The sequence below is a fragment of the Oncorhynchus keta genome, chromosome 23 (genome assembly GCF_023373465.1).
Source record: "Oncorhynchus keta strain PuntledgeMale-10-30-2019 chromosome 23, Oket_V2, whole genome shotgun sequence".
Taxonomy (NCBI): Eukaryota; Metazoa; Chordata; class Actinopteri; order Salmoniformes; family Salmonidae; genus Oncorhynchus; species Oncorhynchus keta.
In genome coordinates, this window is record NC_068443.1 from 30764859 (window position 1) to 30792470 (window position 27612).

Here is a 27612-nt window from a genome sequence, read left to right on the forward strand (position 1 = left end):
ATCACATAGGGCGGCGCATAATTGGCCCAGCGTCGTCCGGGTTTGGTTGGTGTAGGCCGTCATTGTAAATAAGAATTTGTTCTTACTGACATGCCTAGTTAAATAAAGGTTAAATTAATATATATATATATATATAAACCAGATACTGACTGTTAGCACTTGGTGATCCATATCAACTTCTCACAATAAGCTTTAGGTGAGGCAGGTGAACCTGTAGCCATATCACTTCAACAGCATTTGACATGAGATCCTCTCTAAACTTTAAAGGAATATAAACAGCAATACCTCTTCGATTGACATTCTTGTCACTTCTGCAGATATTATAACCATATATATAGTATAATTTTAATTACGGAAGATTGAATAACTGTGCTTGGATTTATTTGTACCTATAGTCTCTGTGCATGACAGTGTATCCAAATAAGTTTCCCTACCAGAAAACACGCGATACCGGAAAGTGTTGCATATTCCGCGCATGATTTTAATGAGGAGGACACTGAAGAGTGGATGACTCAATGGCTTGACCGCGTTTTGCAAGTGTCGGCTCACTTGACCCCAATTCACAACCACATCAGATTTTTGGTGGATTGATTCGGGAACGCGCACCTGTCACGCCCACATATACAGACACTGACAGCAGCTGCAAGCACTCAGTAGCCTAATTTAGGATCTTCTATATTGAGGGGTGTTTGCCTAATATATGTATATATATATAACATTTAACATATACGTTAAATGGTATGTGTTATATCCGGATATGTTGAAACCATTGAGAAGTATTGATTGTAGTGAAATAATGTTAATCGCTTAATCCCTGTTCAGATGCATTTTAGATTATTCAAGTGTAAGGGGCAGCTTTTACAGATGTTGATCTTTTTTTACAACATTTGGCCAAAAGCCTTCTCAATATATATGTTTTATTGTTACATACATGCACTCTCAAAAGTTGCCTCACAAAAATAACAAAGACAGAAGTGTGTCAAGCATAGACTAAAAATCGTGTCAAATCACAATTCTACCACTAGAGTTCTCCTGTGTAAAAACCTGTCCTGCAATGTTGGCGCTGTTTACCTCCCCAATCCTGTGCTGTGGCCAGCTGGACATAAACCATAATTCAGACAGTCTAAACTATCCCGGAAATACACATGTAAGGTATTTTACATTGAATCCTTCACGGAGTTATACAGACACATATTAGTAATACTGTAGTAAAGGTAAGTTTGACATTTATTTCATGAAACATGTATTACTTCAATGAAAACATTACGGCTAGTTAGTTATTTTATGAACATGGCGCCTTCGAAAAAAAAAAAAAAGATCTTCCATGCACGTTTTGGTAGCTACTATAGTTTCTTTGCCACTGTCAAAAAACGATATTGTATTTGATTTGCCCAGCTACGCGGCTATTAATCATGTTTGACAGCTAACGTTTGCTAGTACAGAACTGCTTTGCCGATTCGGCTAGCTAATGCGTTGGCTAGCTCGCTGGCTCGTTACCTTAGCTTAATTTACTATGTGTTGTCGAACCATGTTTAGGTTGATAGCTTTAGTAGTTTACATCTAGCCATGCATATTGAAGTATTTGACCTAGGTAGCTAACTAACGTTTTGACAAGCTGTATTTGGCCCACGCCATGGAGATTATCCTATCCAAACGTTAGCTAGCTTCCTGTTAGTACCAACTAGCTACCTAATATTAAACTGACAGGAGCTCCGTTTGCTCTTGTGGCCTTGGCTGCTTTTGTTGAAATATCCACGGACTGTGTTGAATACTTAATCCAGAAATCAGACAATTTGGATGGTCTAGGGAAGAAGGCACAATTACCTGCTCTCCCACTAACCATGTGTCAATAGTTGGCCAGACAAAATTAAAACACAGTGACGACAAGGCGTATTAATGTGTCCAATTAGCTTGTTAGCTGGCCAATCTAGCTAGCTAACGCTTTAGCTAGGTAACAAAATGTTTGCTTGCTCTTCAACATTATGCAATTTGAATGTAACAATTATTCGTTTTTTCCCCATTTAGTTAAATGGTTAGCTGTAATAATAGTCGATGTGATAAGTGATTGCAATGAATTTAGCCAACTAATTAGCTAGGTACTACACATAGCAGGCCTATCTTACACCCAACAACTGTTTTATGCACATGTGCCGTTCATCATCATGATGATGGTGTGAAAAGTTGCCTGGTATGGTTAGCCGAACCCATATTCCGGTCCAGCGAATGAGATGAGAGCGGTCCAAGTAGCTATCTTGTTTTTATATTTTCAAAAGAGTATTTCTTGACTTAGTTTGAACTATTACTTCAGCTTTAGCACAGCCGCAGGACTTCTTCAGGATTTCCATAGCTACTATTATTCATGGTGATTTTGACCGGCTGTTTGACCGGTTGCCCGTACCAAGAATATAGATAGCCTATAAACAACAGTGGTTAATTTCAGATGGTATATTTTATGTCATCCTCCTCTGTTGTGCACTGGTTGTGTTGGAAGAGTGAAAACAGAGGAGCAGCTGGACCTTGAGGAAGACAACAAATGTTGCATACATTTGATCAACTTTATTCATCCAGATGCCAATAACTAGACTTATCTCATATATGATTAAAAGCTCTGTCTTTTTTGTGCTCCTGGACACCTTGTATAATAGAATGGGGGAGTGTAGTTCCTCCACCTCTGTTGTATTGGAGCCATGTAGTGTCAGTCGCCCTGAGACAGAGGTGTGTAGCAGCTGTGATCTGTATTTAACTAGGCAAGTCAGTTAAGGACAAATTCTTATTTACAATGATGGCCTAGGAACAGTGGGTTAACTGCCTTGTTCAGGGGCAGAAAGACAGATTTTTACCTTGTCCGCTTGGGGATTCGATCTTGCAACCTTTCGGTTACTGGCCCAACGCTCGACTACCTGCCATCCCCTGCTGTTACTTTCCTGTGTAAGGTACCAGTGGATGTGGAGTTGAGCACAGAGCAGTGCTATGGCACAGTTGGCAATCATTAACGCCTACTATGATTTGGCATAGCATGGGATATTGCTCACTGTCACCTCTACTCCTCTCAGCAATTCTTCACCGTCTCTTACAGCTCAGCAGGCTGCATGTCAGGCAGTGGAAGATACATGATTTACAGTCTTTCAACCCTCAGGTTATTTTTACTGTCTCACTAAGGCCATACAAATGTAATGAAATGTTTAACAGATGGTCCTCATCACTCATCACATTAAAATAAAAATGTTGTCCTCAAGCTTCCTGTAAAGAGAGATACACAACTTCCTGTCAGATTATAGCTGAACCATGCTGCTTTTAGTCTCCCCAAGATGCTAATATCTCTTGATTAGGTTGTTAGGTGTTGAATTAAGGTTGCTAACAAGAATCTCTACTCTTGAATTGTTTTATTTATATTTGCTCGCTTGCCTTACCTGTTAACATTTGATAAAATGTATATGGCCTAAGTGTTTGTTGCTCTATATATCAGAGTAAACTCAATAGGCTTCACATACAAGATACCATGGTATTGTAAGGACTGGATGTGAGCTGCCTAAATCTGTGAAATGTGGCTCACATTTCAGTATCACATGTTTTGTATTCTGACTATGACCAATTGAAGTACCTGATGTGTAGGCTATTTCCTCCTGTGTCTGACCCAATGAGTTGGTAAAATCCCAGGATGTTTGTAGGTAGGCTACTATAGGCTTATGTATTTAGTAAAGTGTTGTGAATGGTTAGTAAACCATGCTCATAATTTGGCCTTTGGTCTTTAAATGTTAGAGTTGAACAAAAGTATTTATGGATTTGCATTCTGTGTGTGAAGTCTGGACCAAAAAGGTACCGAGTGGCGCAGCCGTCTAAGGCACTGCATCTCAGTGCAAGAGGTGTACCTGCAGTCCCTGGTTCGAATCCAGGCTGCATCACATCCTTGTTTGCCTAGTTAAATTAAGGTTACATATGGTGAGGTTGTAATATCAGCTTTATGGTTACCACAGCCACAAATCTAAATTGGATGGCCTATATCTTTTTGGTCTTAATATATGGTTAGGCATACAGTTAGCAGTGTGGTTAGGGTTAAGATGAGGGTTAGGTTTAAAATGAGATTTCAAGAAGAGACATTTTTGAAATAGGTGTGGTTTAGCCATAATTATGACTTTGTGGCTGTGGTAACTAGTGACGACCCCCATTTTCTGAAGTGACATTTTACGTTTCATGGAGGCTTATTAAGAAGAGAAATGCGTGAAATTGGATTTGAAACTCTGTTTCATAGAAATTCTCTGAAAGCTATAGTAAGCTGTGTCATGAGAGGAGGCGATGCTCATCACATAGATACAACTGAGTCCTTTGTGACATGGTGGGAAGCCAATTACCTGGACCTGAATGAACTGAAGACCAATGAGCTAGTGGTAGATTTGAGGAAAAATAAATTGGTTTTTAATCCCGTTTTTATTAATGGTGAAGAGATTGGTACTGGGGACTCTTACAAGTACTTGGGTGTAATAGTATATGTACTTGGGTGTAAAACAAACTGAACTGGAAGGAGGACTCCCACACTACATTTACAAAAAATACCAATTCAGACAATACTTTTTAAGGAAGCTTAGCGAGATCTTTTAATGTCTGTGACAAAATGCTTTGCATGTTCTACAGCAGTGGCATGGCGAGTGTAGTGAGCTATGTGCCATTGTGTGCTTGAAAGGAGGACTTAAAAAAAGCTTGACAAAATTACAAAGAAAGCAAGTGCTACGTATGGCTGCAGCCGGGAATCGATGCAGGACCTCTTCATAAAAATGCTGCATGCAAAAACACACATGATCTTTGGCAATGACACACACCTACTCCACAGCACTTTAATGCAACACAAGAGCAGCTTTAGTAGCAGGTCCATCCTACCTAGATGTTCCACAGAGAGGTTTAGACAGTCATTTTTACCCACATCCATTAAGCTTTTTAACAAATGTAATTGATGAACTGTTTTAGGATGTCTTCCTGTTGTTTTTTCTTGTTTCTCCCTCTAAAGTACGATAGGAAAACAGCACTTGAATCAGACTATTTTACGGATTCTAAGTTGCACGTCCCTTCATGTGTCTTCATCTTAAATTATTGATGAAGCATGCTGTGATAAAACAATTTCTCAAATTGGGATTAATAATACTCTGCTCTTTAGTTGAAAGAAGGCAAACTGCTACTGTTCCTTTTATTTTCTCTGGAGTAATATTGTATTTCCTCGGAGTTGATTTGTTCTATGGCAGTGTCGGGAAGTTGCACAACTTTCATTGTGTCTTTGTAATAACAGTTTTTTTTTCAGGATGATGCTTTTCTTCTCCCACTGAATAGCCTATATGTAGGTCATTTCTACTACAGGTCCCTAAATGCTGATTCCTGTTACATTGCAGTTTAAGAGAAAAAAAAAATATATATATAAGGCCAATAGAATTAGGCTAGGCCATAGGAAGCATATAGGAAGCCACCTGTGACACTTGCATGATCATTGGAGCTGTGTTGTGTCATCATGGACATTGGACATCTATTAGGCCAGTCAAAGCACATGTCTGAGGTCAGGACCTTCTGAAATGAGAATAGGCAGTTTTTGTTGTCTTGATTGGGTTGACCAATCCTTGTCCTGAAGGGCTTTGGAACCTGCAAATTCTTGTTGTTTCTTATCCTGGATGAATCCTTTATCCTGGCGGTTTTAGCTAGGAAGATGGCTGGAGGTAGCCTGATGGAATCATCCTGATCACTGCGTTCACCATTCTGTTGATGTGAAATGGAATGGTGAACATAGCAATCAGGATTGTTCCACCAGGCTAGGCTGAATGTGTAGTCTGCCCCTGCTCTCTATTGATGGTGCTCCTTGATGAGATTCCGCAGTGTTTAAAGATGTAGCCCAATGTTTTGAAACCTTTCTCCCATCCCTTGCAGGTGTCATGAATAAAGAGATCATGTCGCGCGTGGTGAAGAAGAGGCAGGCGGACCCTAAAGTGGTTCAGTACGTGTGGGCCGCCATTGAGGTCATACGCAACCAGAAACAAATTGCCAACATGGACAGGATCTCAAAGTAAGTGCTGCAGTCATACTAGTTCTGTTCCAATACGTATGGAAAATGGAGACATCACAAACGACAAAAGAGTAGGCCTAAGCATTTGTGGAGACACCTTGTCGTTTTGGAGCCAGAACGACGAGGTGTCTCTAGTTGTTTACAATTGTGATACACCTTCCATGCATAGCCTATTCACTTTGAATACGTATCGAGTTTGGTGGATGATGGATGGTCTTACCCACCCCGCTCTCAGGGTCATACTTGATCAATAGCTGAAATTATGATGGTTTCATGGTTCAATACTTGACATGGAATTTATTTAGCTTATTGACATTTAGACTACAGTGCTTGACATTCAGATACATTTGCCAGTGGCACACCGATCACAGGAACGCAAGCTATGCATACAGAATTTTAATCATGGGTGATTTCATGTTTCATTTGCAGTCTGGGCAAACACCTTATAGCCTATAGCCAACCATACAATCTGATATTTAAACCAATTTACATTTACATTACATTTAAGTCATTTAGCAGACGCCCGATTATTTGGAAAACAAAATTAAAACCATCCCCTCAATGATGACATAGCCTTAACATATGAAACCGTTTAAAATGTAATATTCCCCACCAGAAATCAGCCCAATAACATATTGGTGAAAAGTAATATATTTAGGGCCAGTACATGGTCCATATTGCAGGCAGGTGTGGTATTTTAGCAATTAGCATTATCACCTGTAGCCTGATGCAGATTAGCAACCCCATGCTTCAGCAGTGTAGCCATGATAGCATTGTTTACCCCAATGGGCTAATCATTAGCTACGGTGCATTCGGAAGTATTCAGACCCCTTCCCTTTTTGTTACGTTACAGCCTTATTTTAAAATGGATTAATAAAACATTTTCCTCATCAATCAACACACAATACCCCATAAAGACAAAACGAAAACAGGTTTTTAGAAATGTTTGCAAATGTATTATGAAAAACAGATACTTTATTTACATAAGTATTCAGACCCTTTGCTATGAGACTTGAAATTGAGCTCGGGTGCATGCTGTTTTCATTTATCATCCTTGAGATGTTTCTACAGTCCACCTGTGGTAGATTCAATTGATGATTTGGAAAGGCACACACCTGTCTATTTAAGGTTCCACAGTTGACAGTGCATGTCTGAGCAAAAACCAAGCAAGGAGGTGAAAGAATTGTCCGTAGAGTTCAGAAGGATTGTGTCGAGGCACAGATCTAGGGAAGGGTACCAAACAAATTCTGCAGCATTGAGGGTTCCCAAGAACACGTGGTCTCCATCATTCTTAAATGGAATAAGTTTGGAACCACCAAGACTCTTCCTAGAGCTGTCCGCCTGGCCAAACTGAGCAATCGGGGAAGAAGGGCCTTGGTCAGGGAAATGACCAAGAACCCGATGGTCACTCTGAAAGAGCTGTGGAGTTCCTCTGTGGAGATGGGAGAACCTTTCCAGAAGGACAACCATCTCCGTAGCACTCCCCCAATCAGGCTTTTATGGTAGAGTGGCCAGACGGAAGTCACACCTCAGTAAAAGGCACATGACAGCACACTTGGAGTTTGCCAAAAGTTACCTAAAGGACTCTCAGACCTTGATAAACAAGCTTCTCTGGTCTGATGAAACCAAGATTGAACTTTTTGTCTTGAATGCCAAGGAAACCTGGCACCATCCCTACGGTGAAAGCATGGTTGTGGCAGCATCATGCTGTGGGAATGTTTTTCAGCGGCAGGGACTGGGACACTAGTCAGGATCGAGGCAAAGATGAACGGAGCAAAGTACAGAGAGATCCTTGATGAGAACTCATGACCTCAGACTGGGGTGAAGATTCACCTTCCAACGAGACAACAACCCTAAGCACACAGCCAAGACAACGCAGCTGTGGCTTCGGGACATGTCTCTGAATGTCCTTGAGTGGCCCAGCCACAGCCCGGACTGGAACCTGATCGAACATCTGAAGAGACCTGAAAATAGCTGTGCAGTAACGCTCCCCATCCAACCTGACAGAGCTTGAGAGGATCTGCAGAGAAGAATTGGAGAATCTCCCCAAATATAGATGTGCCAAGCTTGTAGCGACATAGCCAAGAAGACTTTGTAAATTCTTATGTAAATGTGATATTTCAGTTAAAAAAATATATACATTTCTAAACATTTCTAAAAAAAAACATGTTTTTGCTTTGTCATTATAAAGTATTGTGTGTAAATTGATGAGGAAAATGAACAATTGAATCCATTTTAGAATAAGGCTCTAATGTAACAAAGTGGAAAAAGTCTGAATACTTTCCGAATCCACTGTGGATCAGATTCTAAATATGATCTTGTTGCTAGTTTAATGTCCTAAAAAAGTCCCACTGCCACTAGCCTAATAAAATCATGTGATTTTTACAGTGTTTATAAATACAGTGCAATTGTGTGAATTTGACAGTGAATATAAATAAGCCTATCGTTTATGCACTCAAATGGCCGTGACACGTGACATGGCCGAAGTTCAACTCTGTGGGTCTGACTCGAGTATCCAGGCTGTACTGAGGTGGGAGTCACATGAGACGGAGGGGGAAGACTTTGGCATTCTTGCCACCGCTTGGGAACCGAATGCTGGTTGATAACAAGTGTGAAGTGTCAGACGTTGGGAAGATTGTGATTAATTACAAATAGACATGTTCTGTTTTGGAATTTGAAAATGTAATGGCCTTAGCGGGCCATATGAAAGCTAGATATACTGGCCCGGTGAGCTTGGCAGATGTTGCCAGGCCATCGGGCAGCTCTGAATTTTGAACCCTGAGACCATAAATTAATTCGACCAACCTATATTGTAGAATCGGACGTTGATGAATATATAATTAGATTTAGATCCTAACACGGAACCCAAACCGTCTGTGTGCGTGCACCATTGTGCATAAATGTATTTTGTCCCCCCACACTAAAAGCGATCACGACACGCAGGTTAAAATATCAAAACAAACTCTGAACCAATTATATTAATTTGGAGACGAAAAGCGTTAAACATTTATGGCAATTTAGCTAGCTAGCTTGAACTTGCTAGCTAATTTGTTCTATTTAGCTAGCTTGCTGTTGCTAGCTAATTTGACCTGGGATATAAACATTGAGTTATTTTACCTGAAATGCACAAGGTCCTCTACTCCGCCAATAAATCCATACATAAAATGGTCAACTGAATCGTTTCTAGTCATCTCTCCTCCTTCCAGGCTTTTTCTTCTTTTGACTTTATATTGCGACTGGCAACTTTCATAAATTAGGTGCATTACCGCCACCGACCTATTTTGTCTTTCAGTCACCCACGTGGGTATAACCAATGAGGAGATGGCACGTGGGTACCTGCTTCTATAAACCAATGAGGAGATGGGAGAGGCAGGACTTGCAGTGTGATCTGCGTCAGAAATAGAACTGACTTCTATTTTAGCCCTTGGTAACGCAGGCGCTCGTTGGCGCGTGCAAGCAGTGTGGGTAATTGAATAACATGTATGTCTAAATTTATTTTGCGACGCGAGCCGGTGTAGTCAGCCTATAAGAGTTAGGTGCTATCAAAGTTTATTAGGCATGATCGTTATGTGATATTCTTACAGTCTAGTCTAAATTCATTCCCTGCGAAATCCATGGCTGATCAGTCATTTTTTTTCATGTTAATGGTAATAGGAATATGGCTAAATGAAATCCTCAGGCAGAGAGCCCTGGGAGTTGGCCACTGTCATAATGAATGCCACAGAGTGGCTGTTGTCATGGAGATAAAGCGATGAAATTCAATGGCAGGCACTGTTGAACTGTCTTAATGTCTTTAAAACTAGACATTTTGTATTTGAATGTATGAGGTGGTGACAGTGGGAGTCCATGAAAATACAGTTTAATATGAGAACAAAGGCATACGGGAATGAGAGTGAGGAAATTGTGTTATTATCTCTTTACATTAGGACCTAGATGTGAAAAGGTTCCATCTCTGTGCAGAACACGAATGATTGTCTGACCAAAATGCACAGTCATTGGTGGTGGTATATGTCTATTCTATGTGATTTGAGCATGTACTGGGCTTCACTGTGATGATGCATTTCTAATGCAGGTAGAATTATTCTTCTGGGGGATAGGCCAGGCCCTACTTCAAGATTTTAAATTGGCAACGCAATGCCTTCCTTGGCAATGCAGTGGACACTCTTGTCTAGAGCTGCTTCTGTTCTGTTCTCGCTCATTTCCCTTGTGAATTGCATATTTGGCTGGAGGTGTATGCATTTCCCCTTGGTTGACTTGAGTTGTTAGAGAACACAGGCAGGCCGAGACAGTGATGTTGGTGTGCTGTGTCTGTGCAGGTACCTGAGCCGTGTGTTTGGCATGCACCCAAAGGAGACAGCCAGGCAGCTGAGTCTGGCAGTGAAGGATGGCCTGGTCGTAGAGACTCTCACTGTGGGCTGTAAGGGCTCCAAGGCTGGCATCGAACAGGAGGGCTACTGGCTGCCTGGAGACGAGCAGGTAAGAGAGGGATTTTACCCTGTACTGATAATACAAACCCCGTATGACAGGGGTGTATTTCCTGATCAACACCTCTATGGTTCAGAGGAAACCTTCATTAAATGTTTACATCTTTTTTATTTGTATGGAGTGTCTTGTGTGTGTATATCTGCTATGGTAGACAACTAACATGCAAACCTCACTGGCCACGTTGCAAAACAAATGTACAAATACATGTTATTCAGTCATTTCACCCCCACCACTCATGTGAACGAGTGTCTGCGGTAGCTAAGCGCTAAAATAGAACTCGGTTATATTTTAGACACTCCAAAAGTCCTATTCTTATTGGAGATCAGAAAGATACAAGCCCACGTGGATGCTTGAAAGACAAATGAGGAGAGATGAATTAAAGATAATTAACTAAAAACAAACTCGTTTTCCCTTTTTATCTGTGGATTAATCGTCTGAGTAGAGAAACATAGGAATTTGTATTCTACAAAAATCCAGCAACAATGAATACATACATTTCAGGTAAAACCCCATGCTCATCTCCCAGGACAAATTAGCTAGCAATAGCAAGCTAGCTTAACGTCCATGAATGTTTTATGTGTTTCGACATGCCCCCAAATTGATATCGTTGGTTCACAGTTGGCTTTGATATTTTAACCTGCGTGTCTTGATCGCGTCTTGTGTGGATGGCGCGTGGCCAGTGTAGTCAGCATGTTAGTTATATATCAGTCATTCAGAGGTTCTATGAACTATAGCACTGAATTCAGCATTGACTATAATGACCTGGTGATTCAAGTCATGCTGATCTTTTTCAAATGTTTACTGTATGTGAAGCTGACTTGTTAGTCATAGGTATGGCCATGCACACATTCCTTTTGTACTGTAGCTCTGCTATACACCAAACAAACTGAACCCACACAGTTCAGTCAACACTAGCACTGCTCTTAGGCTGTGTTTATACAGGCTGCCCAATTCTTGTATTTCTTTCCCCACCAATTGATCTTTTGACCAATCACGTCAGATCTTTTCACATCAGGTCAAAATACCAATTAGTGAAAAAAATATCAAGAGTTTGGCAGCGTTAACACAAGCAGCCCAAGAGAGCTCAATTGACCGTAGCAGCAGGACTTTAAACATTGCTTTCTGGGTCACTTGCAATCACACAGGAGCCCAATGCCGACGGAAGCAAGGTAAGGGTGCATTGTTGTTGTTGTTTTTTTTTGGTTTGATTTGTTCTGCTTTTATCGCTCTAATTTATTTTACTAACATCATCTCGCGACCAAATCACTTCGGTCACTTGCAGCGCAATCTTGGATTTTATGGAATCTTTTTACAGGGCAGCATACTCTATAATAGAATATGAAGATAATAGACTCATGGAATTAGTTTAATTGTTTTAAAAATACAATTGCTCTTTTCATTTGTAATAGTTAGACCATTTTATGTCACACTCAGTAGTTTTAACACCAGAGAAGATGCTGATATTCCATGTGAAAATCTTCCAGAAAGCCCATTGTAGCGCTGTCTCTCGGTGGCCCAATTTCTTGTGGAATGGATCAAAGTGACTTCCTTTAAATATTTGCTTGCTACTTATCTACACATGTAACGTTGCTTTAAAAATAGCTACATGAAAAAATCTAATTCATTGCCAGGGTTAAATAAAGTGAAAGCTGTATTCTCCATGGCTTTGTTTGACACATACAATACTTCAAATAAATCTACAGATAAATACATCTCTGAAAAATAGTTTCGGAATTATAGGTAGTACATTTCAAAGCAATGTCTTTTGAGTGACATAACAAGCAATGCCAACATAGTCGCAGGTTTGTAGCAAGCATATATGATGAGTACATGAGTAGTAGATGTAGTTTTGCAGTAGTAGTAGTCGTAACTCCTCAGGGAGGGATGTGTAGCTACGTTCCTCTGTGTGTTACTGTTATGATCTCTGTGTTTCCGGCATGCGTTTGGTTTGATGAACAGGGGGGTGTGGTGGTGTGTGATGTCATCTAGTTGTCTATACTATGCCTGCGTCCCAAGTGGCACCCACATAACACGTATGGAATTATGTAGTAACCAAAAAAGTGTTAAACAAATCAAAATATATTTGACATACTTCAAAGTAGCCACCCTTTGCCTTGATGACAGCATTTCACACTCTTGGCATACTCTCAACCGGCTTCACCTGGAATGTTTTTCCAACAGAGTTCCCACATATGCTGAGCACTTGTTGGCTGCTTTTCCTTCACTCTGTGATCCAACTCATCCCAACCCATCTCAATTGGGTTGAGGTCGGGTGATTGTGGAGGCCAAGTCATCTGATGCAACACTCCATCACTCTCCTTCTAGGTCAAATAGCCCTTACACAGCCTGGAGGTATGTTGGGTCATTGTCCTGTTGAAAAACAAACCAGATGGGATGGCATATCGCTGCAGAATGCTGTGGAAGCCATGCTGGTTAAGTGTGCCTTGAATTCTAAATAAATCAACGACAGTGACAAAGCACCATCACACCACCTCCTCCATGCTTCATGATGGGAACCACACATGCAGAGATAATCCGTTCACCTACTCTGTGTCTCACAAAGACACGGCGGTTGGAACCAAAAATCTCAAATTTGGACTCATAAGACCAAAGGACATATTTCCACCAGTCTAATGTCCATTGCTTGTGTTTCTTGGCACAAGCAAGTCTCTTCTTATTATTGGTGTCCTTTAGTAGGGGTTTCTTTTCAGCAATTCAAACATGAAGGCCTGATTCATGAAGTCTTCTCTGAACAGTTGATGTTGAGATGTCTGTTACTTGAACTCTGTAAAGCATTTATTTGGGCTGCAATTTCTGAGGCTCGTAACTCTAATTAACTTATCCTCTGCAGCAGAGGTAACTCTGGGTCTGCCTTTCCTGTGGCGGTCCTCATGAGAGCCAGTTTCATCATAGCGCCTGATGGTTTTTGCAACTGCACTTGAAGACACTGAAAGTTCTTGACATTTTCCAGATTTATTGACCTTCATATCTTACAGTAATGATGGACTGTCATTTCTCTTTGCTTATTTGAGCTGTTCTTGCCATAATATGGACTTGGTCTTTTACCAAATAGGGCTATCTTCTGTACCCCCACCCCTACCTTGTCACAGCACAACTGATAGGCTCAAACACGTTTAAGAAAGAAATTCCACAAATTAACTTCTAACAAGACACACCTTGTTAATTGAAATGCATTCCAGGTGAGTGCCTCATGAAGCTGGTTGAGAGAATGCCAAGAGTGGGAAAAGCTGTCATCAAGGCAAAGGGTGGCTACTTTGAAGAATCTAAAATATATTTAGATTTGTTTAACACTTTTTTGGTTACTACAGGATTCCATATGTGTTATTTCATAGTTTTGATGTCTAGAAAATAGTAATAATGAGAAGTCCTTGAGTAGGTGTGTCCAAACTTTTGACTTGTACTGTATGTTACCTCTCCCTTATATTATAGTAGATGGTCAACAAACAGCCTTTTTTTTTCTTACATGGGGATGTTGGATGTCCTTCACTTGATCTCTGAAATAACCATCACCACACTGGAAAATCATGCCATTGTGATGGTGATATTTAACACTCCAGGTGAGGTAGAAAGCTTCATCGGACACAGACAGTTCTTCCCCAGAGGCCTCACCCTTTTTTGAAGTCACAACGACCGTTTCATTCAGAATACAATAGGCAAGGGACACAGAGTGGACAGTGAAGTACCTTTCTACACTTGACTGTACAGTATGACTGGGCCAGGTGCAGAGAGGGAGATCTGTTGAAACAGAGCTGAACACTACCAACAGACTAGGTCTCGCCTGGAAAGAAATGTCTAAAATAGCCCTGGGCCCAGTTTCCCAATAGCAATGTTACTTAGGCTTACGAGTATTTTAATTATGCATCTTTTCTACAATGGCCGAAGATGTAACATGCGTTTCCCAAAACCACGCAGAGAGAATTGAATGTGTCGATAGCAATACGATCGAAAGAAAGCGAGCGCTGCTTTCGGATCAGCTTTCTCCATTAAAATCTTTGCTTTACATTCTCATTTTTTCACAATACCGATGACTGATCAGCTCCTAGAGAGCTGGGCTATTACCACCTACGGCTGCAAATATTGAGGCAGCTTATTCTAATGTTTACAAAAAAAAAATAAACTAAATGACTCATTTTAGGCTAAACATCATGAAATATATATGTAGACAAATTAGACAGTAGCCTACAAGTAGCAAAATAGAACTCAAATGATTGAACATGAAATGTATTTCAGTATGATTGAAATAGGCCTATTGCTTACTGTTTATATTTTAACGCAGTCATCTGTTTTCATTTGAAGCATATTTTTATACGTCGCTTGTTTATATCAATTGCAAAGACATTGGCAACTTTGTTGTGAACTTTATTCTGAAGTTCACTGAGAGACGGAGAACCACGGAGATCTTCTTGGTATAAAGGAAGGGCAAAAAAAAGCCAGGGTTGGTCAGGTGTTAGATTACGAGCGTTTTGAAGTGCACCGGTAATAATAATGGTTTTGGGAAACAGATCTGAGATTTAACGATGCTCCTACGATGGTTCTAACAATGAACTTAGCCTTTTGAAGTTGCTTTTGGGAAACCAGGCCCAGGACAGGAAGAGATGGAGGAACTTGTGGAGGGCTCTCATAGCCCACTAGGCTGGGAGTGGCGCTGTTTACCGACTGTCGGTCTGTCCTCTTTCCTTTATCCTTTTGACTTTTTATGGCTGTGTGTTAGTTCGTGCTCCTCCTCTCTGCTCTCCAGCTCACTAGGTTTAAACAGAGCATGTGCAACTGAGCAGAGCCTAGATGGCGTTGGATTCTGCACTGATGGGGTGTAGTAGGTTAGTTTGTCCTGTGGCTTCCTACATCTGAAAGAAATGGTTTTGTGAGGAGGTGTAGACTAGTTTTTGACATGTTGCAATATAACACAGTCCTTGTTGACTTCCACTCCAGACTGTGTGGAGGAGGAGTGTGACTACCATGGTTGTTGGTTTGAATCCCAGGCAGGCAGGTAGTTTCTAGCTCTGTGCCCCTTAGTGAAACCTGAAATACGATAGAAGATCATTAGGTTAAATCATAAAGTTTTGAGCAGCAGGTTCAGGTTGGCAGGAATTTGCCCCACCCTTCCCAAGCTTCCATCAGCCTTTCATGCATGCACAACCACATCTGGATTTTATATAAACTTTGTCTGCATCCCAAATGGCAGCCTATACCCTTCATAGTGCACTACTTTTGACCAGGGCATTATATAGGGAATAGGGTGCCATTTGGGACATACACTTCCTCTAGCCTTCGAGTAAGCCAATGTTTCAGCGATGGTCACACATTAGTCTTAGGCCTTCCTTCCAATGAGGTTTATCCAAAGATTGTGCTTTGAATCATTGGCTTGCACAGGTGTTATGGTACACAATCCACTGTGCACACACACACACACACACACACACACACACACACACACACACACACACACACACACACACACACACACACACACAGTTTATTTGTTAGTTAATTAATCAATGATGGGGGTGTTTAATTGCAGACGGAGAAGGAGCCGCCAGAGGAGGTCAGTCAGAATTCACTAACTAAATAAACATTCAATAACTGTTGTGATGTTTGTATAGGCTACCTGTAAAAACGTGTGAATTCATGTTTTATTTAACTTGTATTTATTCAGGAAGTCCCATTGAGGTCAGAAGACCACTTTTCAAAAGAGACATGGATATATAACATACATTTTTTGTAGATAATAGAACTGAAAAGTTCCAGTGATGTGCCTTTGTTAAGCCCCAGCACAGGTGTGTGTTGTGGAGCAGCTGGTGTGGTGGGGCCAAGAGTGGCCCCCTGGCTGGGGGTGTAGTCTAGCCGTCAGGTCGGTGCGGAGGGGGGGGCACCGACCATTGTGCTCCGTCTGTTTCAGGAATGGGAGGCGGAGAGCCACGACTGGTACTGCTTCGAGTGCCACCTGCCCGGAGATGTGCTTGTGTGCGACAACTGCTTCCGTGTCTATCACCTAAAATGCCTGTCTGATGAGTACAAGCCCCGGGACAGTGGATCCCACTGGCAGTGTGTGGTGTGCAGGGTAGGTACTCCTATAGGCGGCAGGTAGCCTAGCGGTTAGAGTGTTGGGCCAGTAACCTAAAGGCTGCTGGTTCGAATTATGGTTGCAAAGGGTCGGAAACTTAACGGTACATTTTCTGAATTTTCATGGAAATTCATCAATTCATCAAAAAAGTTAGCTTATAACAGTGAACCATTTTTTGTGGGATACAAATAAGGCAATTCTAGGTCTTGTGGCATATTTTGGTTAAACTATCCCCAATTCAATGGAATTGCAACCGTCTGCATGCACCACTCTTCCGTCACATGTGCAGCTGATTCTCAAGATCTTGCACACTGATGAGATGCTATTGAGCCCACACTACCTCACTGTCTGAGCCAAGGACTTACATGCGTTCTGGTAAGTTTTGATTAAAATACTGGGTGGGGTGAATGCATTTTATATGACATGCATGCCTTTTTGTCAACTAGTAAATAGTAGCCTACAGCAAAGTGTGTTTAAATCATCTATAACTGTCTGCAAGTTAGTTTTTGCTACCATGTGGGTTTGAGCTTACTTGAGCCTGCTAACGGAGGAGTGTTAATTCACCTGTTTCCATACATGTTTCATTTAAAAAAAAAAAAATCTTACAAAATAGTTGTTTAATCCAACTGCTTAACTATTTATCTGTACATGGAATTGTATTGTTTTTTTTACTCATTTATTTCTAATCTTTACAGGAAAATGCCACAGGCACTATCTGATGTGTGGAGACATTTCACTGCAGCTAATGTAGAAGGAAAAGATGTGTACATTTGCAAATACTGTGCCAAATCATATGTGAAGAAAGCAACAAAGATGCAGAATCATCTGGCCAAGTGCATAAAGTTCCCTCAGCACTCACAACAACCAACCTTTGACAAGAGTCCCTCTACTTCTATTTGAGATTAAAATGCTGAACCAGACACCTTATCGATAGCAACAGCTCATGGTCCTCCTGGAATCAGAAGTTTTATTTTGACTCAATGGAGGAACGTAGTCAGAGAAATGCTGATGAATGTCTTGCTCGAGCTGTGTATGCAACTGGTTCACCTCTGATACTCACAGGCAATGTGTATTGGAAGAGATTTCTGTTCTTCGCCCAGCATACACCCCTCCAACCAGACATGCTTTATCTACTAATTTGCTGGATGCAGAGTTCAACAGAGTTCAAGTGAAGGTCAAGCAAATCATAAAGAAAGTAGACTGATCATTGCAATCATCTCTGATGGGTGGTCGAAAGTTTGTGGGCAAGGAATAATTAACTAAATCATCTCCACCCCTCAACCAGTATTCTACAAGAGCACAGCAGACACAAGGGACAACAGACACACCAGTCTCTACAATGCAGATGAGCTGAAGGCAGTCATCAATGACCTTGGACCACAGAAGGTATTTGCACTGGTGACCGTCAATGCTGCGAACATGAAGGCTGCTTGGTCTAAAGTGGAGGAGTCCTACCCTCACATCACACCATTGGCTGTGCTGCTAATGCATTGACTCTGCTCCTCAAGGACATCATGGCACTGAAAAGAATGGATACTTTCTACAAGAGACACAAAGAAATGGTTAGGTACGTGAAGGGTCATCAAGTTATAGCAGCAATCTACCTCACCAAGCAAAGTGAGAAGAATAAGAGCACCACCACATTGAAGCTGCCCAGCAACACCCATTGGGGTGGTGTTGTCATCATGTTTGACAGTCTCCTGGAGGGGAAGGAGCCTCTCCAAGAAATGGCCATTTCACAGTCTGCCGATATGGACAGCCCCATCAAGAGGATCCTCCTAAATTATGTATTTTGGAAGAGAGTGGTAAGCAGCCTGACACGCCTGAAACCAATAACCATTGAGGGAGATAATGCCATCCTGCAGATGTAAGAGAAGCAATCCGTACTGCCCTGCCCACTTCACTGTTGCTCCAAGCAGAGGAAACTGCAGTTCTGAAATACATCAAAAAGCATGAAGACTTCTGCCTGAAGCCCATACACGCCGCAGCGTACATGTTGGACCCCAAGTATGCTGGCAAGACCATCCTGTCTGTCCAGAGATCAACAAGGCCTATGGTGTCATCACAACCATGTCTCAGCATCCTTGGCCTGGATGAGGGCAAGGTTTTTGGGAGTCTGTACACTTCCAAGCAAGGGCTTTGGGATGGAGATGCAATATGGAAGTCGTGCCAACATATCTCATCAGCCACCTGGTGGAAGGGACTTTGTGGACCTGAGGCTCTTTCCCCTGTTGCTTCCATCATCCTCCAAATCCCACCAACATCAGCCGCCTCAGAGTGCAACTGGTCCTTGTTTGGGAACACACACACCAAAGCACGCAACAGGCTGACCAATAAAAGGGTTGAAAAGTTGGTGGCCATCCGGGCAAATTCCCTGGCTTTTTGAGTCTGACAACGAGCCATCCTCAACAAGGTTGGAAAGTGACAGTGAAGATGAGGCCTCAGAGTCTGATGTTCAAGACGTGGACATTGAGGAGGACCAGTGAGAAGACGTGGAAGCCTGAGAGGAAGACCACTAATACTTTAGTTTCTCGACTATCCTTTTACGTTTTTGGGAGATGCGATGGATCATTCAATATTCCCTTTTGTTTTTCAGTGAAATCATCCCATGTGAAGAGTCAACTCATTTAATTAAAGTTATATTTGTAACTAAATTGTTTTCTTTATTTATATATGTATGTTGAAAATGGTTTGGGAGATGCGATGGATCATTGGGGATCATTCAATATTCCCTTTCTTTTGTTTTTTGGTGAAATCATCCCATGTGAAGAGTCAACTCATTTAATTAAAATTCAAATTATTTTTATTTTTTTCTATTGGAAGGGTTGAATCATTTGCAATTATGTCTACTTATAAGGTGAAAGGTTTGTTTGTCTTCATATGCTATGGTAAATATATCCAATGCAAAAAACATCTACATTTAAATGGTATTAATGTTAATTTGCATTTATTTCCATTAATTCCCATATATTCCTGTTAATTCCCACGGAAAGTTTCCACCTGAATATTCCCCAAAATGTGCAACCCTAGTTCGAATACCTGAGCCGACAAGGGTAAAAATCTGTCTGTGCCCTTGAGCAAAGCACTTAACCCTAGTTTGCTCAAGTGGTGCCGTTCTACTATGGCTGAACCTGTAAAACAACACATTTAACTGAACCTATCCGGTGTATGTGACAAAATAACATATTATATACTCAGTTAGCTCTCATCAGTTCCAATTTACTGCTAGCTACACGTGGTTTGAATAGAGAGCTGGATGGGTTACAGTCACTCTTTCTCTCTCTCTAGGGTAGTAAAAAGAAGAACCTGAACAAGCAGGAGATGTGCAGATACCTGCGTTTTATCATTCAGCGCATGAAAGAGAGGGTGAGTGTTGCAGTTAGTTTTATGTTCAGGGTAGGGATGCAGGACCAGGCTGTGGCACGGAATGCATCCCAAATGGCGCTCTATTCCCTATGTAGTGCACTACTTTTGACCAGCCCTCCTATAGGGCTCCGAGGGTGCCATTTGGAACGCTACACTGTATTGAATCAGAGCTCTGCCATGTTTTACTCTACTTTAAATCAAGGCTAGTAAAATGTCCCACCACAATGGCTAGGGTTAATCCCAGCTCCCATCCTCCTTTTCGCCCATAAATCATATTATTTCTCTCCTGGCACTGTAGGCCGTGGACCTGAACAAGAAAGGCAAAGACACTCAACACCCGATGTACAGAAGGCTCATCCATACCACGCTGGACGTCTCCAACATTCAGGAGGTAACTCCCCGCAATACACTGCTGAACACAGGATTTCACTTTTTTTCTGTCCCAAATGGCACCCTATTTCATATGTATAGGGAATAGGGTGCTATTTGGGCTTTAGTCCATGTTGTTTGGTGAGGGTCTGTGTAAGGGCACGTCAGATGTAGCCCCAGTATAAAGCTGTGATTGTGTAGCTGAGGCTTTCAGATTGCCTCTCGTCACAGCGAGGGCGTCAGTGAGGTCTCCTCTGCACCGTGATCACTGGTAGTTCCCGCCAGCCAAGCCCTGCCTGCCAAATTGGCTGGGAAACAGCACAGCGCTCCCCGCCACTGTCTCAGGGTAGTATTCATTAGTGCACACTGTAGCAAAACGTTCAGCTTAGTCCCTCCCTGTTCCAGTCGGTTTTCTTCTGTTTGGTGCTGAATAGGCCTCTGGATAGGCTGGAAAACATCACAGTGCCTCCCTGGTTTGGGTCTCGGTCTCTGGGTCTGTGGTGCACTGCCCTCCTCTGGTCTCTTATTGTACTGCAACTGCACCACACAACCCCCTCTCTGCTGCCCTACCCAGTGTGAATGAATAGTCCTCTTTGTGTTCTCTCTGTCTCTGTATCGCTGTCTATGTGTTGCAGAACCTAACCGAGGGGAAATACAAGAGCTTCGACGAGTTCAAGGCAGATGCCCAGCTCATCGTGCACAACACCGCCATCTTGTTTGGAGGTGGGGGGGTGTGTGTGTCGTTCACAACCATGCTGTTATTATGGGATGTGTCCTAAATGGCATCCTATTCCCTTTATACTGCACTACGTTTGACCAAGGACCATAGAGCTCTGGTCTACAGTCGTGCACTATATAGGGAATAAGGTTTCCTGTGGGAAACATCTGTGAAGAGCAAGTTTTGCTGTCAGATTTCCTTCCTACTATTATTAATTGCAGCTTAGAAAATAAGACCGTATAGTTGTGGCAGATATGTAATTTGAAGGAAGCACGAAGTCTGAACTGTTATTGATTGTCTACCAAAAATTGAGGAGAATCATGTCTCTCTATGTAGTTACAATGCATTTGTGGTGGCATGTTCAATGGAACAAAATCCTTGCAATGTACTTCAATGTTATTTTCCCAACGTTAACAAAACCTGTTTTTGTTGCAGTTCATAGTGACCAGGCTGAAATAGCGCGGTTGCTCTACAGTGACACATGCCATGAGGTAAACAGTTTTTTCCCTCTTTTCTGAACTAAATGTGACAGATTTGTATTGTAGTATTCTAGGTGGTTGTGTTGTGAGTGGCAGGGCAGCTGTTCTCTGTGTCTCTGCATCATTCGCTCCACGTCTCGCTCTCTCTCCAGCTGAACGAGTTGATGCTGTGTAAGAACTGCTTCTTCCTGTCCAACGCTCGGCCTGACAACTGGTTCTGCTACCCCTGTGTGAGTACCAAGCGGTCTTGCCTTCAATGCTCCTGGGGCGTTGATTGTTGAAATGATCAAGATATCAACTCAATGTAATATTGGCTGAAATGTTAGGGCTATGTCTGAAATGTTATTGCCCCAATAGAATTGCCAAATAAAGGACAAATAAAGTTGAATGAATTGTATGTGTGTATTATCTGGTGTCGTTTGCCCTGTGCTGATCTGGGGTTGTGCTTGTTGTCGCAGACTCCTAATCATGAGGTTGTGTGGGCTAAGATGAAGGGCTTTGGCTACTGGCCGGCCAAGGTCCTGCAGAGAGAGGACAATCAGGTGGACGTCCGCTTCTTTGGCCACCAGCACCAGAGGTAAGCCATCACACTGATACAGAGGCTGCGTCCCAAGTGGCACTGTATTCCCTATGTAGCTCACTACTTTCAACCAAAATGTTCATCAAAAGGAGTGCACTAAGGTGCTAGAACTCATCTCCCACCAGAGGTCAGCCATCACACTCGTGCTGATAGACAGGGCATAGTTATCATGCCGCTACTTATGCAACAGCCTTATCACTAGGACATGAGAGTCTCTGGATCTGAGGGCCAACTGTATTGACACGCAGAGCGGCGGATATATCATAGTGGATCATTTTAAACTTTCGAACACTCAGAATTTCTCATCTGTACTCTATCATTTCTAGGCTGACGGCTCAAACGGAATTATTCTGCTCCTCTGTCTGATACTGTCGTCGCTGAAGTTGTTTTGTGGTGACGAGGGGTGTTGTACCTCCACTTTACCCACGTGTGTTCTGGCTCTGGCCCAACTCATCGGTTTCTGTACCAATCAGACGGCCCTGAATGTGTTCACATTCGGTGAAGGGTCGGGAGGTACTCAGATCCAGACTCTGCGGAGAAGAAACTAATGTCCGTGGGCATGGCGTAGCGTTTGGCCAGAGCAAGACATCTTGCTATCCATGCAATATAATTTCCCCTGGCTATGGAGCTTTGAGAGATTCCCTGGCTGCTCTGACGGTTGTCCCTCTTCCTCTCCCTCTTCCTCCCCCTCCTTGTCCCCAGAGCGTGGATCCCTGCAGACAACATCCAGGACATCAAGGTGTCGGTGCAGCAGCTGCAGGTGAAGCGCAGCGCGAGCTGGAAGAAGGCCTGTGATGAGCTAGAGCTGTCCCAATGCTTTCAGAGGGAGGGCCGCTTCTGGAAAACCAAGGCGGTGGAGAGGCTGGAGGAGAGGAGAGGAGACGGAGAAGAGAGGCTGACAGAGAGGCCGGAGGAGGCAGAGTACTCAATCTCCTCCACCAGCAACAACAACGATCAGGTCAAACATGTACGTATGCATGCACTAGCCTCACACGCACACTCTCTCACATACATACATAGGTATTTTTTATTTGCCTGTTGAAAATAAGCTCACTAAAAGCTGCTCTGGTGTGTTTTTAGTAGCTAATTTAACATTACAGGTCCTGTAATAAATTAGGAGGAATTTCAATGATTTGAGAATGTGAGGGTCAACACAAACACCATCTGTATTATGGCTCAGGCTCGAATGGTTGCCGGGGTAACGGAAATGCTTATCCAACAGAGGTGTCAGACATCTCTGATACTGCGCTACTGTAATCCAATATGTTGTGTTTCTCCCCAGCCGAAAGCAGACAGACAGCCAGACCGAGACCATCAGCCAGACAGGCAGGAGCCTAAAGCAAAGAAGAGCCGTCGCAGTCAAGCTCCTGAGCCCAAAGAGGAAGCCACTGTAAGTATCCCAACACTACTGTTGTACGGTCACCGTAGCCAGTGTGTTACCATGGTATGTGTCTGTGTGTTTCATTTGAAGTGTTTTAGGGCTTGATTTAATCTGTGTCGCATATAGCGCGCTTGACATTTAAAGGTCATTTCTGATTTGAGCTGCCATACGCAGCGTTTACCATGAGTGCAGTTTCCGCATTGACTTTAAAGTTCAATCGCACTAAACTTTGGCGATATGGATTGAATCAAGTACTTAGTGTTTGTGTGTGAGGGGTTGGGGTTCTGTGTGTGTGTGTGTGTGTGTGTGTGTGTGTGTGTGTGTGTGGGGAGATGTGTGTCTGTTTCAATGTTTGTTTGCTTGTTTCTCTCTCTCCATCTCTGACCTCTCTTCCCCCAGGACCCGGAGCCTGAGATGGAGGCTGTGAGCAGCAGCCAGGAGATCCCTGTGACGACTCCTCACCAGCCAGAGAAGCTGTCTGTCTCCACGCAGACCAAGAAGGCCTCAGCCACCTTGCCACGCAGCCTACACCGCAGCACCCAGACCACCTCTGACGGAGCCTGCCAGAACATGTGCCACGAGAAGTACACCAAGATCTTCAATGATGTCAAGGACATGATGAAGGCCGACAACCAGAGGGAGACAGAGCGCATGGTTCGAGAGGCCCTGGAGAAGGTGAGGGACTGGGTGATTGAGACTGAGGGGTCCGAGAGGCCCTGGAGAAGGTGAGGGACTGGGGGATTGAGACTGAGGGGTCCGAGAGGTCCTGGAGAAGGTGAGGGACTGGGGGATTTAGACTGAGGGGTCCGAGAGGCCCTGGAGAAGGTGAGGGACTGGGGGATTGAGACTGAGGGGGTCTGAGAGGCCCTGGAGAAGGTGAGGGACTGGGGGATTGAGACTGAGGGGTCCGAGAGGCCCTGGAGAAGGTGAGGGGCTGGGGGATTGAGACTGAGGGGTCCGAGAGGCCCTGGAGAAGGTGAGGGACTGGGGGATTGAGACTGAGGGGGTCTGAGAGGCCCTGGAGAAGGTGAGGGACTGGGGGATTGAGACTGAGGGGTCCGAGAGGCCCTGGAGAAGGTGAGGGGCTGGGGGATTGAGACTGAGGGGTCCGAGAGGCCCTGGAGAAGGTGAGGGACTGGGGGATTGAGACTGAGGGGGTCTGAGAGGCCCTGGAGAAGGTGAGGGACTGGGGGATTTAGACTGAGTAGGACATAGAACAGTAGGACACTGAGAAAAGCTTTTATTGAATTATTCTTAAAGAAAAGGAAACACGCTAACACACAAGTATACCACAGGTATCAAAGTTGAGGCTCATTTTCTGTGGTGTGTGTTTCCAGCTGCGTTCTGAGATGGAGGACGAGAAGAGGCAGGCGGTGAGCAAGGCAGTGTCGGGGGGCCAGGCTGAGATGGAGAGAAAGTGTAAGACGGTGAAGGAGAAGTGTAAGGAGGAGCTGGTGGAGGAGGTGAAGAAGATGGTGGCCCAGCACAAGCAGCTCATCTCCACCACCAAGAAGAAGCAGTGGGTGAGTGAGAGCCTTCTCTTTCCCTCGTTTTCTCTACCACACACAGCTCAGTCTGTTGAGACCTGAGGGGCTAAATCCCCAAAAATATTTGGACACGCACAGTTCATTCATTGTTTTTTTAATGGATTTGTCCCACACCCCCACTACCTACAGTGGTAGCTAAGCACATCTTTGAACTTTTGGGATTTTAACTCCATAACCAAAAGGCCAATACATAATTAGAGCAGTACTAGACATAGTCAATATAAAGTATCAATTGAATATGACAGTGACTTAACAGCAAATTAGTTATTTGTTAAAGTGGTATTCACAAATTACATCACAGTATAATGTACGAAAAAATTCAAGCCTAAAGAGGAGCCATGTCAGTTCTGAATGTGTGTTTATCCTCCAGTGTTATAACTGTGAGGAGGAAGCCATGTCAGTTCTGACTGTGTGTTTATCCTCCAGTGTTATAACTGTGAGGAGGAAGCCATGTACCACTGCTGCTGGAACACCTCCTACTGCTCCATCAAGTGTCAACAGGAGCACTGGCACGCCGACCACAAACGCACCTGCCGCAGGAAGAGATGAACAACAACCCCCACTCCCCTGATATAACTTACCCAACCACGCCCCTACCTGACTTCCTGAACACTTTCTGGACCGAATATATGCGGGGAAAAATAGCTATTTTCATTTTATTTCAGTACTTTATTTAATATACCCAGTGTATCGATTTTAAAAATATATATATTATCAAGAGCATGGCTCGAATGATTGTTTTTATTTTATTTTTATGAAGTGCTAATTTGACCTATGTTGCAGAATGTGTTATTTAAGTGTCTAGTAACAGATGAACATTAACTGAAAACATTTTATTACCTGCATTTTTTTCACTTTTCTTACTGTTAATGTTTAACAATTAATATTACAGTCGATCTTATACCGTAAGTACAATTGCAGCGTTGAATAAGCTCTGCTTTCATACAGAAAATATTTTTTTAAATGCTGAAAATCATGAGAAACAAAATGTAATTGTGAAAAAAGTAAATGATCCATACATTTTTTTTGCATGATTTTATCATGAACATATTTTGGTAAATAGCACCTTTTTATTGTTTTTATCCATTTTCAAGTCTCTTAAACGTCGTTGGGAACAGGGTTATGAAGTCGGCTATAAAGATGCTGACAAATCTTCCCTTTGTTATTATGCACATTTTGAATATACTGTCATTTTTATGAATTAAAGAAAAAGTTATAAATTTCTTGGGAATATATAGCAATCTTTACTGAGCTGGATCTTAGAGAGGTTCCTTCATAATTTGACCGTTTGCACATTTAATTTCATGACCCAAATGCTTTGTAATATTGCCAAAAATGACATTTGTTAAACCGTATCTTAAGAGAAAGTGCGTGCTGTTTTTTCCCCTCTTGTTTATGGTTGGTGCCATGGTTATTGTGATGTTCACTGTAAGTACGGTTTTAGAATGCTCAGTGACTAGTTAGACATTCACTGCTTATGCTGTTGGTGGTCAGTGCCTGTTTTTTTTCAAAACTATCCTCATATTCTGAGTGAAGAGATGTGCATGTTGATAGTTCCACATTTTTACTAGAAAAATAACAAGCTTGCAAAGTATCTCGGTTTCCCCATAGACAATGAATACGGATGGACCAATATAAAATATGCAAATATCAACGGTGATCAGGCTTATCTTTTAGTACTTTTTATTTTTTCTTAATGGAGTCTGAATGGTGTGCAATGTTATTATCCTTTGCTTAACTTGTCTTGGATCATTTCTTAAAGGGTAATGTAATTGCCAATTTTATTTAGAACAGAAGTACTAACCAAGAGGCTACTTGGGAAGTCAGCCATTATTGTAAGTCCATGTGACTGTTTCCTTAGTTATGAAGAGCTGACTGAACAGAGGAAAGGTCATCCCCTGCATCCATTTTGCCTAGTTTTGGACAATGATGGCAACTCTCTCTTCCGTTAGCTCCGACAAAGTGTATCACTTTTCAGAGCTAACACGATTTTTTGTATTCGTTAGAACACCATGACAAATAATGGCGTAGACTATTTCTTTTCAATCTCTTTTTCTCTTACCCTAACCCATAGTCTGTTTTGTTGTTTTTCAATCAGAGAAGCAGTGTAATGTTTTAGAAGTAATGAACAAACTGCCTGATTTGCCACATGTAATCATGTTGTGTTTAATCCTGATACACTTCCTCAGGAGACTGAACAGAATCCTGATGCCCTGCACAAATGCCACAACTTTCTCTCCCTGTCTCATGGTGTTAACAAAATCATATTCTGTTTGTCATGGTTGCACATGTAAATAAACTGGTTCCTTTACACCATGTCATTCTAATGCGATTAAAGGCAACACACACTGATGGTGCATTCTAATGGAAGTTATTAACAATGCTGAGGTTTGCAAGTAGTTCACCACTGGCACGCTGCAGGCAGTAGTTAACTCATCTGCCCTCTATTAGTAAGGCTAAGAGAGAGGACCAATGTAATTGGGAATCAGATTAAGCTGTTGATATGTTGCCTTGAAAACCAGTAGACCCCTGCAGTTCTTCTTAATTGGTCAACTGTCTATCTATTAC

At 42.5% G+C, this 27612-nt stretch overlaps 1 protein-coding gene across 8 annotated transcripts; it reads left to right on the top strand.

Moving 5' to 3' along the window:
• The first annotated feature begins 1017 nt into the window (after positions 1–1017).
• LOC118402158 (zinc finger MYND domain-containing protein 11-like) lies at positions 1018–27396 on the top strand. Of its 8 annotated transcripts, none has more exons than XM_052477007.1 (17): positions 1018–1147; positions 5902–6037; positions 10354–10513; positions 11668–11691; positions 16062–16085; positions 16440–16601; positions 19893–19970; positions 20269–20361; positions 20975–21062; positions 21493–21548; positions 21689–21766; positions 21995–22113; positions 22819–23083; positions 23399–23506; positions 23897–24172; positions 24835–25020; positions 25415–27396. In XM_052477007.1, exons 2-17 carry the CDS (start codon positions 5907–5909, stop codon positions 25613–25615), a joined length of 2049 nt encoding a protein of 682 aa, XP_052332967.1. In that variant the 5' UTR covers positions 1018–1147; positions 5902–5906; the 3' UTR covers positions 25616–27396. The 8 variants fall into 8 exon arrangements, with proteins under 8 accessions (XP_052332967.1, XP_052332966.1, XP_052332964.1 ...); XM_052477006.1 differs by having other exon boundaries at positions 1047–1152; XM_052477004.1 differs by having other exon boundaries at positions 1053–1214.
• The last annotated feature ends 216 nt before the right edge of the window (positions 27397–27612 follow it).

Bases quoted from the DNA above. Each gene is read 5' to 3' on its own strand.
- LOC118402158 (XM_052477007.1), top strand. From the start codon at position 5,907: ATGAATAAAGAGATCATGTCGCGCGTGGTGAAGAAGAGGCAGGCGGAC. The intron at 11,692-16,061 runs GTAAGGGTGCAT...GTTTAATTGCAG, and splicing joins CCAATGCCGACGGAAGCAAG to ACGGAGAAGGAGCCGCCAGA. The intron at 21,063-21,492 runs GTGGGGGGGTGT...TTTTTGTTGCAG, and splicing joins CACCGCCATCTTGTTTGGAG to TTCATAGTGACCAGGCTGAA.